Genomic DNA, 12,373 nt, shown 5'->3' on the forward strand with positions numbered 1-12,373 from the left:
AATGGGAGTGTTTTCTTGATTTCACTTTCAAATTTTTCATCATTAGTGTATAGGAATGCCAGAGGTTTCTGTGCATTAATTTTGTATCCTGCTACTTTACCAAATTCATTGATTAGCTCTAGTAGTTTTCTGGTAGCATCTTTAGGATTCTCTATGTATAGTATCATGTCATCTGCAAACAGTGACAGCTTTACTTCTTTTCTGATTTGGATTCCTTTTATTTCCTTTTCTTCTCTGATTGCTGTGGCTAACAGTTCCAAAACTATGTTGAATAAGAGTGGTGAGAGTGGGCAACCTTGTCTTGTTCCTGATCTTAGTGGAAATGCTTTCAGTTTTTCACCATTGAGGATGATTTTGGCTGTGGGTTTGTCATATATGGCCTTTATTATGTTGCGGAAAGTTCCCTCTATGCCTACTTTCTGGAGGGTTTTTATCATAAATGGTGTTGAATTTTGTCAAAAGCTTTCTCTGCATCTATGAGGTGATCATATGGTTTTTCTCCTTCAATTTGTTAATATGGTGTATCACGTTGATTGATTTGCATATATTGAAGAATCCTTGCATTCCTGGAATAAACCCCACTTGATCATGGTGTATGATCCTTTTAATGTGCTGTTGGATTCTTTTTGCTAGTATTTTGTTGAGGATTTTTGCATCTATGTTCATCAGTGATATTGGCCTGTAGTTTTCTTTCTTTGGTTTTGGTATCAGGGTGATGGTAGCCTCGTAGAATGAGTTTGGGAGTGTTCCTCCCTCTGCTATATTTTGGAAGAGTTTGAGAAGGATAGGTGTTAGCTCTTCTCTAAATGTTTGATAGAATTCGCCTGTGAATCCATCTGGTCCTAGGCTTTTGCTTGTTGGAAGATTTTTAATCACAGTTTCAATTTCAGTGCTTGTGATTGGTCTGTTCATATTTTCTATTTCTTCCTGATTCAGTCTTGGCAGGTTGTGCATTGCTAAGAATTTGTCTATTTTTTCCAGGTTGTCCTATTATTGGCATAGAGTTGCTTGTGGTAATCTCTCATGATCTTTTGTGTTTCTGCAGTGTCAGTTGTTACTTCTGCTTTTTCATTTCTAATTCTATTGATTTGAGTCTTCTCCCTTTTTTTCTTGGTGAGTCTGGCTAATGGTTTATCAATTTTGTTTATTTTCTCAAAGAACCAGCTTTTAGTTTTATTGATCTTTGCTATCGTTCCCTTCATTTCTTTTTCATTTATTTCTGATCTGATTTTTATGATTTCTTTCCTTCTGCTAACTTTGGGGTTTTTTTGTTCTTCTTTCTCTAATTGCTTTAGGTGCAAGGTTAGGTTGTTTATTCGAGATGTTTCCTGTTTCTTAAGGTAGGATTGTATTGCTATAAACTTCCCTCTTAGAACTGCTTTTCCTGCATCCCATAGGTTTTGGGTCTTCGTGTCTCCATTGTCATTTGTTTCTAGGTATTTTTTTATTTCCTCTTTGATTTCTTCAGTGATCACTTCATTATTAAGTAGTGTATTGTTTAGCCTCCATGTGTTTGTATTTTATACAGATCTTTTCCTGTAATTGATATCTAGTCTTATAGCGTTGTGGTCGGAACAGATACTTGATACAATTTCAATTTTCTTAAATTTACCAAGGATTGATTTGTGACCCAAGATATGATCTATCCTGGAGAATGTTTCATGAGCACTTGAGGAAAATGTGTATTCTGTTGTTTTTGGATGGAATGTCCTATAAATATCAGTTAAGTCCATTTTGTTTAATGTGTCATTTAAAGGTTGTGTTTCCTTATTTATTTTCATTTTGGATGATCTGTCCGTTGGTGAAAGTGGGGTGTTAAAGTCTTCCTACTATGAATGTGTTACCGTCGATTTCCCCTTTTATGGCTGTTAGTATTTGCCTTATGTATTGAGGTGCTCCTATGTTGGGTGCATAAATATTTACAATTGTTATATCTTCTTCTTGGATCAATCCCTTGATCATTATGTAGTGTCCGTCTTTGTCTCTTTTAATAGTCTTTATTTTAAAGCCTATTTTTTCTGATATGAGGATTGCTACTCCAGCTTTCTTTTGGTTTCCATTTGCATGCAATATCTTTTTCCATCCCCTTACTTTCAGTCTGTATGTGTCTCTAGGTGTGAAGTGGGTCTCTTGTAGACAGCATATAGATGTGTCTTGTTTTTGTATCCATTCAGCCAGTCTGTGTCTTTTAGTGGGAGCATTTAATCCATTTACATTTAAGGGAATTATCAATATGTATGTTCCTATTCCCATTTTCTTAATTGTTTTGGGTTCGTTATTGTAGGTCTTTTCCTTCTCTTGTGTTTCTTGCCTAGAGAAGTTCCTTTAGCATTTGTTGTAAAGCTGGTTTGGTGGTGCTGAGCTCTCTCAGCTTTTGCTTGTCTGTAAAGGTTTTAATTGCTCCATCAAATCTGAATGAGATCCTTGCTGGGTAGAGTAATCTTGGTTGCAGGTTTTTCTCCTTTGTCACTTTAAATATGTCCTGCCAGTCCCTTCTGAGTTTCTGCTGGAAGATCAGCTGTTAACCTTATGGGGATTCCCTTGTGTGTTATTTGTTGTTTTTCCCTTGATGCTTTTAATATGTTTTCTTTGTATTTAATTTTTGACAGTTTGATTATTATGTGTCTTGGCGTATTTCTCCTTGGATTTATCCTGTATGGCACTCTCTGTGCTTCCTGGACTTGATTAACTATTTCCTTTCCCATATTAGGGATGTTTTCAACTATAATCTCTTCAAATATTTTCTCAGTCCCTTTCTTTTTCTCTTCTTCTTCTGGAACCCCTATAATTCGAATGTTGGTGCATTTAATGTTGTCCCAGAGGTCTCTGAGACTGTCCTCAGTTCTTTTCATTCTTTTTTTCTTTATTCTGCTCTGCAGTAGTTATTTCCACTATTTTATCTTCCAGGTCACTTATCCGTTCTTCTGCCTCAGTTATTCTGCTATTGATCCCATCTAGAGTATTTTTAATTTCATTTGTTGTATTGTTCATCATTGCTTGTTTCATCTTTAGTTCTTCTAGGTCCTTGTTAAATATTTCTTGCATTTTGTCTATTCTATTTCCAAGATTTTGGATCATATTTACTATCATTATTCTGAATTCTTTTTCAGGTAGACTGCCTATTTCCTCTTCATTTGTTAGGTCTGGTGGGTTTGTATCTTCCTCCTTCATCTGCTGTGTGTTTTTCTGTGTTCTCATTTTGCTTATCTTACTGTGTTTGAGGTCTCCTTTTTGCAGGCTGCAGGTTCGTAGTTCCCGTTGTTTTTGGTGTCTGTCCCCAGTGGCTAAGGTTGGTTCAGTGGGTTCTGTAGGCTTCCTGGTGGAGGGGACTAGTGCCTGTGTTCTGGTGGATGAGGCTGGATCTTGTCTTTCTGGTGGGCTGGTCCACGTCTGGTGGTGTGTTTTGGGGTGTCTGTGGCCTTATTATGATTTTAGGCAGCCTCTCTGCTAATGGGTGGGGCTGTGTTCCTGTCTTGCTAGTTGTTTGGCATAGGGTATCCAGCACTGTAGCTTGCTGGTCATTGAGTGAAGCTGGGTGCTGGTGTTGAGATGGAGATCTCTGAGAGATTTTCGCTGTTTGATATTATGTGGAGCTGGGAGGTCTCTTGTGGACCAGTGTCCTGAAGTAGGCTCTCCCACCTCAGAGGCACAGCACTGACTCCTGGCTGCAGCACCAAGAGCCTTTCATCCACACGGCTTAGAATAAAAGGGAGAAGAAAGAAAGAAAGGAAGGAAGAAAGGAAGAAAGAAAGAAAGAAAAGAGAGAGAGAGAGAGAGAGGGAGGGAGGGAGAGAGGGAGGGAGGGAGAGAGGGAGGGAGGAGGAAAGAAAGAAAGAAAGGAGGGAGGGAGGGAGGAGGAAGGAAGAAGGAAGGAAAGAAAATAAAATAAAATAAAGTAAGATAAAATAAAATAAAGTTATTAAAATTAAAAATAATTATTAAGAAAAAAATTTTTTAAAAAAGAAAAACAATGGACAGGCAGAACGCTAGGACAAATGGTAAAAGCAAAGCTATACAGACAAAATCACACACAGAAGCATACACATACATACTCAGAAAGAGAAAAAGGGGAAAAAAAAAAATATATATATATATATATATATCGCTGCTCCCAAAGTCCACCTCCTCAATTTGGGATGATTCGTTGTCTATTCAGGTATTCCACAGATGCAGGGTACATCATGTTGATTGTGGAGGTTTAATCCGCTGCTCCTGAGGCTGCTGTGAGAGATTTCCCTTTCTCTTCTTTGTTCGCACAGCTCCTGGGGCTCAGCTTTGGATTTGGTCCTGCCTCTACGTGTAGGTCGCCTGAGGGCGTCTGTTCTTCGCTCAGACAGGACGGGGTTAAAGGAGCAGCTGACTCTGGGGCTCTGGCTCACTCAGGCCGTGGGGAGGGAGGGGTGCGGATGCGGGGCGAGCCTGACGTTGCACCAGCCTGAGGCACGCCGTGCGTTCTCTCGGGGAAGTTGTCCCTGGATCCCAGGACCCTGGCAGTGGCGGGCTGCACAGGCTCCCCGGAAGGGGGGTGTCCATACCTGTGCTTGCATACAGGCTTCTTGGTGGCGGCATCAGCAGCCTTAGCGTCTCATGCCCGTCTCTGGAGTCTGCGCTGTTAGCCCCGGCTCGCGCCTGTCTCTGGAGCTCCTTTACGCAGTGCTCTTAATCCCCTCTCCTCGCGTACCAGGAAACAGAGGGAAGAAAAAGTCTCTTGCCTCTTCAGCAGGTCCAGAATTTTCTCCGGACTCCCTCCCGGCTAGCCATGGCGCACTAACCCCTTTAGGCTGTGTTCACACCGCCAGTCCTCTCCCTACGCTCTGACCGAAGCCTGAGCCTCAGCTCCCAGCCCCGCCCGCCCCCGCGGGTGAGCAGACAAGCCTCTCGAGCTGGTGAGTGCTGGTCGGCACCGATCCTCTGTGCAGGAATCTCTCCGCTTTGCCCTCCGCACCCCTGTTGCTGTGCTCTCCTCCACCGCTCAGAAGCTTCCCCCCTCCGCCCCCCGCAGTCTCCGCCCACGAAGGGGCTTCCTAGTATGTGGAAACCTTTCCTCCTTCACAGCTCCCTCCCACTGGTGCAGGTCCCGTCCCTATTCTTTTGTCTCTGTTTATTCTTTTTTCTTTTGCCCTACCCAGGTACGTGGGGAGTTTCTTGCCTTTTGGGAGGTCTGAGGTCTTTTGCCAGCATTCAGTAGGTGGTCTGTAGGAGTTGTTCCACATGTAGATGTATTTCTGATGTATCTGTGGGGAGGAAGGTGATCTCCGTGTCGTACTCTTCCGCCATCTTCCCGATTCCCCCCGCCATAGTTTTAATTGTAAGGACTGAGTTGGGGATGTTTTGCCCTAGGAAGAGGAGTAGAAGCTTAAGGTATCTGAACTATTATCTTTTCTTCTTTGAATTAGTCTCACATTTAGTTGGGAGTCTGATTCCTGGCCGAACAACTAAGGCTTCTGAATACCAAGGACACTTCTTGATCTTCAACTTGGCAGCCTTTGTGTGCAATTAATATTTCCCCTAGGCTGAGCCTTTAAGCAGATTGCCCTTCTTTCCCCTGGTTCCTCTTTTCTTCTGGAGATAATATGAGAGAAAAAAAATCTGAGCTCATTATAAATTCAGTTGAAGTTCTTTCAACGGAATAAATTCAGTTGCTCTTTCTATGGCTTGCTCTCAGCACTATAGGAATAAGGTACAGGATCAGGTTCACATCACCTGGCAGGTGAGTCTTATTCTGAGGCTACAAAAAACAATATTAGGGAAGGAAGTGAAAGAGTATCTCACAGAGTGAATGAATCTAGTTATAGTTTATTAGAGGTGCTTTTCTGTATTACTATGCTACTATGTTTAGTCTGTATTAGACATTTCTAATCACTTTTCTTTTTTTGTGTACTACTATATAATGAAATGCACTGGCTGTAGGTTGAATGAATTAATCTCACTTGGAGAATATGAAAAGGCAGTTTATTTTGCAGCAAACAGTCCTAGAAGAATTCTTCAAAACATTGGGACAGTGAGTAAATTTAAGGGTAAGCATTTCTCTCTGAACCTTACATATGTATGCTAATTATACTTTTTTTTTTCCTGATAGAATGGGAAGAGTATTGAACTGGGAAACAAGGTCTACCATTTACTCAGTTTCCTTACCTGTAACATTAAGGGGTTTGATTAGGTTTTCCAAATTAAATTATGAAATATTTCAAGTATACAGAAAAGTGTGAGAAACATAAATAACAGCCATGTACTTGCTATCAAGTTTTAATAAATGTTAATATTTTGTCAGATTTGCTCCACTTCCTTTAAAAAACAGCTTTGTTGTGGTGAGTTGACATACATACACTAAATTGTACATAAACTGTACAGTTTGTTAGGTTTTGACATATGTATCCTCCAAAAGTTCCCTCATTCCCTCAGTGATCCCTCCCTCCCACTACTCCCCACCCCTCCCATTGGTCTCCCTCCCAGAGCTTCCCTCAAGTCCCCAGGCAACTACTAATCTGCTTTCAGTCACCAAAGATTAGTTTGCATTTTCGAGAATTTTATATAAATGGAATCATATAGTAGGTATCCTTTTTTGACTGATTTCTTGCACTTAGCCTAATTATTTTGAAATTCATCCATGTTATTGCATCTATCAATAATTTATTCTTTTTTTTGCTACGTAGTGTTCCATTCTATGAATAAAAATCCTTTACCAGATATATGATGCAAATATTTTCTCCCAGTTTGTGGCTTGTCTTTTCATTCTCTTAACAGTGTCTTTCTTAGAGTAGAAGTCTTTAATTTGTTGAAATCTAATTTATGAGTTTTTTTTCTTTTAGGGATTGAGATTTTAGTGTCGTACCTAAGAAATCTGTGCTTAATCTGCAGAGATTTTTCTCCTATTTTTTTTTCCCTAAGGATTTTATAGCTTTAGGTTTACATATAGGTCTGTGATCCAGTTTGAATTATTATTATTATTATTATTTTTGCAGTAGGCGGGCCTCTCACTCTCACTGTTGTGGCCTCTCCCGTTGCGGAGCACAGGCTCCGGACGTGCAGGCTCAGTGGTCATAGCTCACAGGCACAGCCGCTCCACGGCATGTGGGATCTTCCCGGACCAGGGCATGAACCCGCATCCCCTGCATTGACAGGTGGACTCACAACCACTGCGCCACCAGGGAAGCCCCTGAGTTAATTTTTATATATGGTGTGAGGTATGGGTCAAAGTTTATTTTTTTGTTGAGAGCTATTCAGTTGTTCGAGGATAATTTATTAAAAAGACTTTCTCCACTGAATTGCCTTTGTACCTTTGTTGAAAATCAGTTGTCCATAGCTGTGTTCTATTTCATTGATCTATTTATTTATCTTGATGCCTGTACTACACTGTCTTGATTACTGTAGCTTTATAGTAAATGCTGAAATCAGATAGTGTTAGTCTTCTAACTCTGTTCTTTATCAGATTTGGTTTGGCTGTTTTAGGTCTTTCATATTTCTGTTTAAATTTTTGAAATCAGCTTGTAAATTTCTACAAAAAGACCTGCTGGGGATTGCACTGACTCTGTAGTTCAACTTAGGGAGAACAGACACTGAACAGTATTGAATTTTCTGATCCAGTGAACCCTTAAATATGGTATATCTCTCCATTTTTTTTAGGTCTTTTAAAATTTCTTTTAGCAATATTTTGTAGTTTTTAGTGTTCAGGGGTTTTTTTGTTTTGTTTTTTTTGACATTGATGTTTAATTTTAAATGTTAAATGTTAAAATGTTTAATTTTTACTCAGAAGTTTCAGACATCTTATAAATACCCAGGAACTCTTTCTTTGGCTGTGCTCTGAATTTAGCATAAATTAAAAGTGATTAAAAAAATTAAAAATAATTTTTTAAGTGATATTAGTATATTCCTGAGTTTCTTTTTCTTTTCCCTTTGACTTGGTCTACTCAAAGTAGGGATTGCAAGTTTAAGTAAAACTCAGTGCTTGCAATTAATGCTTAAATAAATATAATTACAGTGAAATTGGAAAACAGCCAACTTTTATTCATTTTCTAGGTATGTGGATTTTATTCTGAGAAGTTCACCAATACTAGACTGGTGGTACTTACTGAGTGTTTCTGAGAATCACAAAATATTCTTTTATTTTAAAACTAAGATGCATTTTTAAAAGATGAGAATCTCAGAAGGAGATGCAGGGGTATACATAAAGGGGACGTATACTCAATGTAGCTTACAAATATAGAGATTAATTAGTCTTATCTTAGTTCTAAGTGGAAATTCTTGATGTCAAATATATACAGCTTGTTTTAAATAAATTTCTTAAAAATACCTTTAAATTCAGCAATTTGAACAAAAACATGCTTTTACCTGAACACAGAAAATCTGTTGTCTACACATAGTGTATATAAACATATGTATTTATGGAGATCGCATGACTATGAATTGTGTGCAAATGGGCGTGTCTCATATTTTTGCCCACACAGTTTTCAGTATTTGATCCTAGTACACTGTAACACAGAGTGTAATTTTATAGTTTTTATTCAGTGGACTTGAAGTCAAGAAACCATCCCAATTATTTACAATTTAATAACTGAGTGATTATAAGATCATGTTACACTGCAAAAGTATTCTTATATCATGAATGCTGACACAGGGCATTTTGGGTGTTAAACAGTAACTTTCATAAGTCTGAGGTTTAAATTAGCATATGCATATGGCATATGTGGGGAAAATGCCACAAAATTTAATCAACTTATTATAATTACAGAGTTGTATAACCATTACTGAAATTTAATTTTAGAACATTTTCATTATTCCAAAAAAAAACCTTGTACCAATTAACTCCTCATTCTCTATTGCTTATCCTCCAAACCCTGGGTAACCACTAATCTAGTTGCTGTCTGTATAGATTTACTTATTCTGGACCTTTCATATAAATATGATAATACAATAAATAGTCTTTTGTGACTAGCTTCTTTCACTTAGCTTAATTTTTTTTTTTTTTCGGTACGCGGGCCTCTCACTGTTGTGGCCTCTCCCATTGCGGAGCACAGGCTCCGGACGCACAGGCCCAGCGGCCATGGCTCACGGGCCCAGCCGCTCCGCGGCATGTGGGATCTTCCCGGACCGGGGCACGAACCCGTGTTCCCTGCATTGGCAGGCGGACTCTCAACCACTGTGCCACCAGGGAAGCCCTAGCTTAATGTTTTTTTTTTTTTTTTTTTTTTTTGCGGTACGCGGGCCTCTCACCGCTGCGGCCTCTCCCGCTGCGGAGCACAGGCTCCGGACGCGCAGGCTCAGCAGCCATGGCTCACGGGCCCAGCCACTCCGCGGCACGTGGGATCTTCCCGGACCGGGGCACGAACCCGTGTCCCCTGCATCAGCAGGCGGACTCTCAACCACTGCGCCACCAGGGAAGCCCAGCTTAATGTTTTTGAGGTTCATTTATGCCATAGCATGTATCAGTAGTTCATTCCTTTTTATGGTGAAATAATATTCCATTGTATGGATGTACTGTATTTTGTTTATCCATTCATCTGTTTATGGTCATTTGAGTTGTTTCTACTTTTTGGTTATTATGAATAATGCAACTGAGCGTTTCTGTACAAGTTTTTGTGTGGATATGTTTTTATTTTTCTTGGATAGATACCTAGGAATAGAATTTCTGGGTTAGGGACTTCCCTGGTGGTCCAGTGGCTAAGACTCTGAGCTCCCAGTGCAGGGGGCCTGGGTTCGAACCCTGATCAGGGAACTAGATCCCACATGCGGCAACTAAGAGTTTGCATGCTGCAACTAAAGATTCTGTGTACTGCAACTAAAGATCCCACATGCGGCAACTAAGAGTTTGCATGCTGCAACTAAAGATTCTGTGTACCGCAACTAAAGATCCTACAGGCTGCAATGAAGATCCCACGTGTGGCAGCAAAGATCCTGCCTGCCACAGCTAAGACCTGGCACAGCCAAACAAACAAATAAATAAATAAATAAGAATTTCTGGGTTATATGGAAACTCTGTGTTAATACTTTGAGGAACTGCTAAACTTTGCACTATTTTCCATTTCCACCACCAGTGTATGAGTTCTCATTTCTCCACATCCTTACCAATACTTGTAACGTCTATCTTTTTTTTGTGTATTTTTTTTTACATCTTTATTGGAGTATAATTGCTTTACAGTGGTGTGTTAGTTTCTGCTTTATAACAAAGTGAATCAGTTATACATATACATATGTTCCCATATCTCTTCCCTCTTGCGTCTCCCTCCTTCCCACCCTCCCTATCCCACCCCTCTAGGTGGTCACAAAGCACCGAGCTGATCTCCTTGTGCTATGCGGCTGCTTTCCACTAGCTATGTATTTTACGTTTGGTAGTGTATATATGTCTATGCCACTCTCTTGCTTTGTCACAGCTCACCCTTCCCCCTCCCCATATCCTCAAGTCCGTTCTCCAGTAGATCTGTGTCTTTATTCCTGTCTTACCCCTAGGTTCTTCATGACATTTTTTTTCTTAGATTACATATATATGTGTTAGCATACGGTATTTGTCTTTCTCTTTCTGACTTACTTCACTCTGTATGACAGACTCTGGGTCCATCCACCTCATTACAAATAGCTCAATTTCGTTTCTTTTTATGGCTGAGTAATATTCCATTGTATATATGTGCCACATCTTCTTTATCCATTCATCCGATGATGGACACTTAGGTTGTTTCCATCTTTGGGCTATTGTAAATACAGCTGCAGTGAACATTTTGGTACATGTAATGTCTCTCTTTTTTTTTTTTTTTTTTTTTTTTGCGGTATGCGGGCCTCTCACTGTTGTGGCCTCTCCCCTTGCGGAGCACAGGCTCCGGACGCGCAGGCTCAGCAGCCACGGCTCACAGGCCCAGCCGCTCCATGGCATGTGGGATCTTCCTGGACTGGGGCACGAACCTGTGTCCCCTGCATCGGCAGGAGGACTCTCAACCACTGCGCCACCAGGGAAGCCCAATGTCTGTCTTTTTTTTTTTTTTTTTTTTTTTTTGCGTGTCATTTTGATTAAAGTCTTTCTAATCTGTGTGAAGTGGTATCTCGTTTTTATTTTCCTCAGTGTGGTTTTAATTTGCATATCCCGAATGACTAACAATGTTGAGCATCTTTTCATGTGCCTGTTGGCCATTTTATCTTCTTTGGAGAATTGTCTATTCTTTGCCCATTTGATAATTGTTTTATTTGTGCTTTTATTATTGAGTTGCAAGTGCTCTTTTTAATTCCAGGTAAAAATCCCTTATCAGATAGATGATATGCAAATATTTTCTTCTAGTCTGTGAATTGCATTTTTGCTTTCTTGTTGGTGGTTTTTTTGTTGTTCATTTGTTTGTTTTAAATTTTTTTTGATGTGGACCATTTTTAAAGTCTTTATTGAATCTGTTACAATATTGCTTCTGTTTTATGTTTTGGTTTTTTGGCCACGAGGTGTGTGGGATATTAGCTCCTTTACCAGGGATCGAACCCCCACCCACCCTGCGCTGGAAGGCAAAGTCCCAACTGCCGGACCGCCAGGGAAGTCCCTCTTGTTGGTGTTTTTTGAGGTGCAAAAGGTTTTAATTTTGATGAAGTCCCATTTACCGATCTTTTTTAATGGCTGTGCTTTTGGTTTTGTATCTTAAGAAATCTTTGCCTAACTTAAGATCCTATGTTTTCTTCTAAGAGTTTTATTCATTTAGGTCTGTGGTCTACTATGAGTTAATTATTTTGTTTGGTGTGAGATAGGGGTCCAAATTCATTCTTTTGCATGTGGATATCCAGTTTTCCTAGCACCATTTGTTGAAAAGACTTTTCTTTACCCATTAAAACAGTTTTGGCCCCCCTTTGTAAGAAATCAATTAACCATAAATGTTTGAGGTTTTTTTCTAGACTCTGAATTCTATTCTGTTGCTCTAGATGTCCATCCTGTGCAATCATACTATCTTGATTACTGTAGTTTTGTAGTAAGTTTTGAAATTGGAAGTGTGATTCCATCTTTCTTTTGATTAGTATTAGCATGGTGTATCTTTTTTCCATACTTTTACTTTAATCTACTTAATTTTTGTCTTTGTATTTAAAGTCAGTGTCTTCTAGGCAACATGTACTTGGATCCTGCTTTTTTATACAGTCTGACAATATTTGTCTTTTAATTGGGGTGTTCAGATCATTTACATTTAATGTGATTGTTGACATGGTTGACTTTTATTTGTTTTCTGTTTTTTCTCATCTCTGTTATTTTTTTCTCTTCTTCTACCTTCTTTTGGATTATTTGAATTTATTTATGATTCCATTTTTCTCCTTTGTTGATTTATGAGCCTATAACTCTTTGTTGTCTTATTTTGGTTGTTGCTTTAGGCTTTATGGGTTATATCTTTAACTTATCACATTCTACACTCAGGTGATTATGTAC

General features: G+C 39.4%; 1 protein-coding gene across 3 annotated transcripts in view; it reads left to right on the top strand.

Annotated features, from left to right (window-relative positions):
- Nucleotides 1-12,373, top strand: part of CLHC1 (clathrin heavy chain linker domain containing 1) — a 44,838-nt gene that overhangs the window by 16,973 nt on the left and 15,492 nt on the right. For all 3 annotated transcript variants that reach the window (XM_060169590.1, XM_060169591.1, XM_060169592.1), the window contains exon 7: nt 5,911-6,017. In XM_060169590.1, coding sequence (XP_060025573.1) covers nt 5,911-6,017 — 107 coding nt within the window. The remainder of the gene's footprint in view (nt 1-5,910; nt 6,018-12,373) is intronic.

Source organism: Lagenorhynchus albirostris, chromosome 13, assembly GCF_949774975.1.
Source record: "Lagenorhynchus albirostris chromosome 13, mLagAlb1.1, whole genome shotgun sequence".
Taxonomy (NCBI): Eukaryota; Metazoa; Chordata; class Mammalia; order Artiodactyla; family Delphinidae; genus Lagenorhynchus; species Lagenorhynchus albirostris.